Source organism: Stegostoma tigrinum, chromosome 27 (assembly GCF_030684315.1).
Source record: "Stegostoma tigrinum isolate sSteTig4 chromosome 27, sSteTig4.hap1, whole genome shotgun sequence".
Lineage (NCBI taxonomy): Eukaryota > Metazoa > Chordata > Chondrichthyes > Orectolobiformes > Stegostomatidae > Stegostoma > Stegostoma tigrinum.
In genome coordinates, this window is record NC_081380.1 from 46,350,592 (window position 1) to 46,357,084 (window position 6,493).

The 6,493-nt window shown below is 52.0% G+C and overlaps 1 protein-coding gene across 1 annotated transcript; it reads right to left on the bottom strand.

Annotated features, from left to right (window-relative positions):
• LOC125464445 (uncharacterized) lies at positions 1-5,998 on the bottom strand. The gene is made up of 5 exons (XM_059655337.1): positions 5,975-5,998; positions 4,102-4,260; positions 2,535-2,636; positions 1,900-2,067; positions 1-183 (listed from the first exon to the last, which is right to left on the bottom strand). Exons 1-5 carry the CDS (start codon positions 5,975-5,977, stop codon positions 1-3), a joined length of 615 nt encoding a protein of 204 aa, XP_059511320.1. The 5' UTR covers positions 5,978-5,998.
• Positions 5,999-6,493: the final 495 nt, after the last annotated feature.

Consider the following 6,493-nt stretch of genomic DNA (forward strand, 5'->3'; position numbering starts at 1 on the left):
TCATTCCCGGTATTTGGTCTTTAAGAGTGTGAAGTCTCGGATCACTTTGTTTAGGTACATTTCCAGGTCTCGGAAGATGATGTATCCTTGCAGCTTGCTGTGCCAGTCGTGGCCTGGGTTCAGGACATTGTTGGGGACAATCAGGTCCCAGGGCTCCGGGGTCGTGCTGTTCAGAGCTGAGATCTGGAAAGACACAAACCATACAGAGTCTGAACAGGAGTGAGGGCTCTACACATTCACGAATCGTTACCAATAACAGCGTGTCAGTAAGATCACTAACTCCTCAGAACAAGCATTGGGGAGAAAATGCCTTCGCTTGTGCAAGGGGTCAGAACCAGACGGCCATCAGTGTACAACACAGGCACCAGTAAATCCAGTGGGAAATTCAGGAAAAACTCTTTCCCCAGGGACTGAGGTTGGGGGGGGGGGGGGCGGGGGTGGTGATATGGGTCTCACTCCCACAGGGAGTGGTGGGGTGAGGGGAGAGAGGAATGTGGGACTCGCTAAGGCCTACGTCCCTGTAACTTCCACTCTCACTTTGGTCAGACGCCCTGGGCACAGCTTGTCCTGGGGCCGTGTCAACTTTAATTACCCACAATCCCTCCAACACACTCACACACACAGACACACACACACAGACACACACACACACACACACACACACACACACACACACACACACACAGACACACACTCACTCACAGACACATGCACACTCACACACAGACACACACGCGCGCGCGCTCACACACACACACAGACACACACTCACACACACACAGACACACACTCACACACACAGACACACACTCACACACACACACAGACACACACTCACTCACACACACATGCACACAGACACACACACACACACACGCACACACAGACACATGCACTCACACACACGCACACACACACTCACACACACACACGCACACACACACAGACACACGCACTCACACACACAGGCACACACACTCACACACACACACACACACACTCACACACACACTCACACACACAGACACACGCGCGCGCACACGCACACACACACACTCACACACACAGACACACGCACTCACACACACACACACACTCACTCACACACACACTCACACATGCACACTCACACACAGACACATGCACTCACACACACAGACACACGCACGCACACACACTCACACGCACACACACACAGACACACACACTCACACACACAGTCACACACTCACACACACACACGCACTCACACACACACACACACACACACACACACACACACACACACAGCCTGCTGCACTGAAGCTGAAACCCTCTTGTTCCTCCCGGGGAGTGCTGATAGATGTGAGTGAAAGCTGCCACTCAGTCCCCAGTCCGTCTTACAGAGCCTGAGAGCCACAAGGGTTACTAGTGACAATCTCTATCAAAGCAGTGGAAATGGCGGAGAGAGAGAGAGATGCAGACTGATTGAAATGCTGAGATAGATAATGGATTATTCGTTGGAATTGCTCAAACAAAGGGAGTTCGAACATTAGCGAGAGACTTAAGAAGGAGGCAGGTGATAAACCCAAGGGCAGTAATGAAAAGACAATTGGCTGGTTCCCCCTGGTCTTTCTCCCAATGAGGGATGTGGTAGGGGGCTCAATAAATGAAAGAAAATTAGACACGTGTTTGAGGGAAATCAATTCTCTGGAGCCACCAGGTGGGGGCGTGGGCCTGCCTGGATTGTTACATAGAGGGCCAGTATTGGCTCAATGGGCTGAGTGGCCTCTTCATGTGCTGTAAAATTGTGAGACTGTGAAACTGTCCTGGCACGCCCTCCCCTCCCGTTCAGTATCAGAGGAGCTTCACTCTGCTATTCCAATATTCCCAACACCCCAACCCCGAGCCCTCTTGTACCTGGGAGTTGAGCTGGGAGATCAAATCCCGGAGATCTAGGGAAACCACTTCCATGGACTTGCTGATTCCTGACTCCTGGCAATCTGCCAGTTCGTCAATCCATTTAAAATCCACATGGATCCAGAAGGTGTAGAGATCCTTGGTATTAAGCAGTAAGCGATCCACATCCTGCAGGTCACAGCAGAGACTAGCTGAGTCCCGAGAGGGGTAACTGAGGCTGGGGGGAGGAGGGAGGGTGGGGGTGCCTGAGGAGGGTGGAGTACGCGGTGGTGGAGGGGTTACGGGTGTGAGGGATGGGGTGTGTGGGAGAGGGGGTGGGGGTGAGCGGGCAGGAGTGAAGGGGTGGCAGTGACGGTGAAGGGGGTGGGGAGTAAGGTTTGGGGGGGTTGGGGGTGTTAGTGAAGGAAGGTGAGGATGAGGATGAGGGGATGGGATGAGGGTGACGGGGAGGGGGGAGGGTCAGGGTGGCAGAGAAGGTGGTGGGTGGTGAGTGTAGGGGGACTGAGGTAGCATGGGCGAAGTGAGATGGGAGATTGGTCGGGGAGGTCGGGGACATGGGTGGGGTGGGGGTGGGGTATGGGATGGGGAGAGACAGTGAGGTACAGTCGATGAACAGACCGTGCGTCAATGCGTACCTGCATTTGCAGCCAGCTGCTGTAGTCGATGGTGGTAGTTGGTAAACTGTGCAGGATCATATTGTAATCTTCAAAGGATGAGCTTCCCATCTTGTCCTGTTTCTAAATTCGGTCAAAAGCATTGGGTTGGAAAAGCGTTCATTTCTCCAGGAGCAAGAATACACAAAGAGACTTTGCCCACGTGAGGTGGACTCACATTAGAAACCCTATTCAGCTCCTTGGGTGTGCTCCATATATCAACATGATCCCTGGCTGATTCTCGATCTCAATGCTCTATTCCCACTTCCTCCCCACACACCTTGATGCCATTAAAAGCTAAAAATATACCCATCTCTTTCTTGGACATATTCAGTGACTAGAGAATTGCATACCCCACCTTGAGTGAAGAAATCTTTCCTCATCTCAGTCCAAAAAGGTCTATCCCATTTCGCCACACACTCTCCCCTGGTTCTAGACTCCTCCAATCGGGAGAACGCTGTCTGCATCTAGACTGTCCCGTCCCGTTACAATTTTATATGTTTCAATCCTTCTAAATGCGAGTGAATACACACCCAGTTGGACCAAAATCTTCTCACGGGACAGTCTCACCTAACTCAGAATCAGCCGAGGGAAACCCGCACTGCCCTCGCTCTATGGGAAGAATATCCTTCCTTAGGTGGGGAGACCAAAGCTGCTCACCCTACTCCAGATCTGGTCTCACCAAGGTATAACTGCAGGAAGGGGCGATGGTGTGCATGGACTAGTCAGCCAGAAGCCGAGACTAATGCACTGGGGATACAGGTTCAAATCCTGAACAGAGTGGCCCTACTAGAATTCAAATTCAATCAACATTAAATTTAACATCAACTCAGTGGGTTAACGCTGCAGCCTCACAGCGCCAGGGACCTGGGTTCGATCCCACCCTCGGGTGACTGCCTGTGTGGAGTTTGCACATTCTCCCCGTGTCTGCGTGGGTTTCCTGCCACAGTCCAAAGATGTGCAGGTTAGGGTGGATCGGCCACGCAGCATACGCCTGTACTGCCCGGGGACGTGCAGGCTGGGGGTATATGGGGAATGGGTCTGAATGGGGTGCTCTGAGGGTCGGTGTGGACTTGTTGGGCCGAATGGCCTGTTTCCACACTGCAGGGACTCTATGGAAGATATTCTTGGCGATGAACTTAAATCATCTTGTAATGAAGGCCAATATACCTCTGGAATTCCTAATTGCTCGCTGCACCTGCCTGTCTACACTCATTGACTGGTTGGTAAGGCCACCCAGATCCCTTTGTACATCTGCAACCGATCTCCACTCTCTTCCTTTCTTTTTTTCACACCAAGTGCATGGTGCTGACTGGGCTGAGCCAGGAGTGAGGAACATCGATAAACCTGAGCAACTGCTACAATAATCCAGAATTTTCCGGGTCAGTTTTTCTGGTTTGGATCCCAAAATCCCAACGATAATTTGCCTGTTGGGGTTTAAAGGAGGGCCCCTAGTCTAGAAGTCACCAATCAGCTTTCAGATCCGTGTTCACGGGGAACCTGACAGCTCAACATCTAAAGTGAATAGCAAGAGGATTCTGGTTCTTACATATTTGATGAGTAGATCTCGGACTTCCTGGAGGATCTTTCTGGCCAGGTTGAGGCTGCGTTGGAAGGTGATGTTGAGGGTGCTGGTGTCAGTTGATGATGAGAGAGTGAGGAAAGAAACCGAGAGAAGCAGCAACATAATGTTTGTCATTGATCCAACCTGGAGAGATGACAGAATGGTGAGGGTCTGCTGAGAGTGAGAAACAGTTAACATCAACCTTCTGTCACCTTCCGCTCAATGGAAGCCTTGGCCAAAGACCCAGCATTCCAGCCCCACATCGGAGACTGGGATATACAGGTAGCGGGGCCTGGAAACCATCCAGGCTTCAGCTCTCAATGTACAGGGAATATGCACTTCACTGAAGGGCCAGTCAATGACCATCTCCAAAAAGGCAGAAAACATCCATTTCCCAATGCCATTCAAAGACACAAGTACCATCAAGCAGCCCTAGGTCCACATCCTGAGGCTACTATTCTCAAAACTCAAGAAACTCAACACCATCCAATCCAAGGCCTCCCCCGGCCTTGATTGGCACCACATCCACAAATATCCCACTCCCTCCAGCCCCAAAGCTCAGTAACAGCAGTGTGTACTATCTACAAGATGCTCTGCAGAAATTCACCAAAGATCCTCAGGCAGCACCTTCCAAACCCATGACCACTCCTATCCAGAAGGACAAAGCAGACACATGGGAACACCACCCCCTGCAAGTTCCCCTCCGAGCCCCTCACCGTCCTGACTTGGAAATATATCATCCTCCCAACACTGTCGCTGGGTCAAAATCCTGGAATTCCCTCCCGAAGGTAATTGAGGGTCAGCCTACAGCACATGGACTGAAGCTGTTCAAGAAGGCAGCTCACCCCCACCTTCTCAAGCGGTGCAACTAGAGACGGGCAATAAATGCTCAGCCCAGCCAGCGATGCCCATGTCTCATCAGTGAGGACAAAACCCCCTGACAGCTGTTCGGCCTTGAGGGTGTGCCACACTGACTACACGACCAGGAACACCAGGAGGCAATGCAGGCCCTTCACGCTGCTCCAGCTTGCCCAGCCTCAATCCTCACAATCCGACAATTCTATCCACACCCCAGTAACCCCCAAAGCGCCCGTCCCATCACAAATCAATCTTTCTCTGACATGTCGCAATGTGAAATTCATTATCAAATCAAGTCAGATCGCACCACTGAGGGAGCGCCGCACTGTCAGAGGGTCAGTGCTGAGGGAGACCACGCTGTCGGAGGGTCAGTGATGAGGGAGCGGGCACTGTCGGAGGGTCAGTGCTGAGGGAGCGCCGCACTGTCAGAGGGTCAGTGCTGAGGGAGCGCCGCACTGTCAGAGGGTCAGTGCTGAGGGAGTGGGCACTGTCGGAGAGTCAGTGCTGAGGGAGCGCCGCGCTGTCGGAGGGTCAGTGCTGAGGGAGCGCCGCACTGTCAGAGAGTCAGTACTGAGGGAGTGGGCACTGTCGGAGGGTCAGTGCTGAGGGAGCGCCGCACTGTCAGAGGGTCAGTGCTGAGGGAGCGCCGCACTGTCGGAGGGTCAGTGCTGAGGGAGTGCCGCACTGTCGGAGGGTCAGTGCTAAGGGTGCGCCGCACTGTCAGAGGGTCAGTGCTGAGGGAGCGCTGTACTGTCGGAGTCGGACAGTATTTGTGTAGCTGTTGATGTCTCTGAAAGAGGTTTTCTCTGCATTCTCACTGCGCTGCCTTTTGGATCTTGCTGTGTGCAAGTGAAGTGGTCTGCTTCTCAGATCGCACTGTGATTATACTCTGCAGGACAGTCATTCCCGAGATTCTAAAAGCGCTATAGCCATGTCAGTGTTCCCGTTCTGATTTCAGTAACATCAGAGTCCTGTCTGATCATGAGAGTCGTGTACTCACCATCGTGAATGTGTTTGCCGTTGTTCGCTCTCTGACTGGCAATCCTAGGTTCCTGCCTTCCACATTTATAGATCCCAGTTCATCCCCCGCAGCAGTGTGACTGAGTGAAAATCCAGCTTGTGCGTAATGCCATGTGTTTAAAGTGAATGTGCAACCGTGGTTTTCGGAACGTGAGGGAGTTTTGTGCAGTCATATCTCACCGTGGTTATCCTGTCCTTTCCACCATGAACAGACCACAAACCGAAAGCCTGGCTGAAAGACCCGCTCTTGGGCAGTCATATCGCAACAACGGCTTCTCAACTGAGCCTTGATCGATTACAGAAGATAAGGTGCCGATGAAGAGAGAAATCTGACATATTGGTGTGGGACAGTTGGAGCTGATTGTGGTTTAGTAATGGGAACATGATGTAAATCAAAGCAACACGTCTTTCAGTGGTGCCAGCAGAGTGAAATGCGCTATTCAGTACAATGCATCAAAGCTCGACCTGAGCAAAGAGTAAAATATAGCTCAATAGGCCT

Excerpts from the sequence above, each read along its gene's own strand:
- LOC125464445 (XM_059655337.1), bottom strand. Across the intron at positions 2,637-4,101 it reads GAGATCTACTCATCAAATAT|AAACAGGACAAGATGGGAAG; the intron begins GTAAGAACCAGA and ends GACCGAATTTAG. Across the intron at positions 2,068-2,534 it reads GCAGCTGGCTGCAAATGCAG|GATGTGGATCGCTTACTGCT; the intron begins GTACGCATTGAC and ends TGTGACCTGCAG.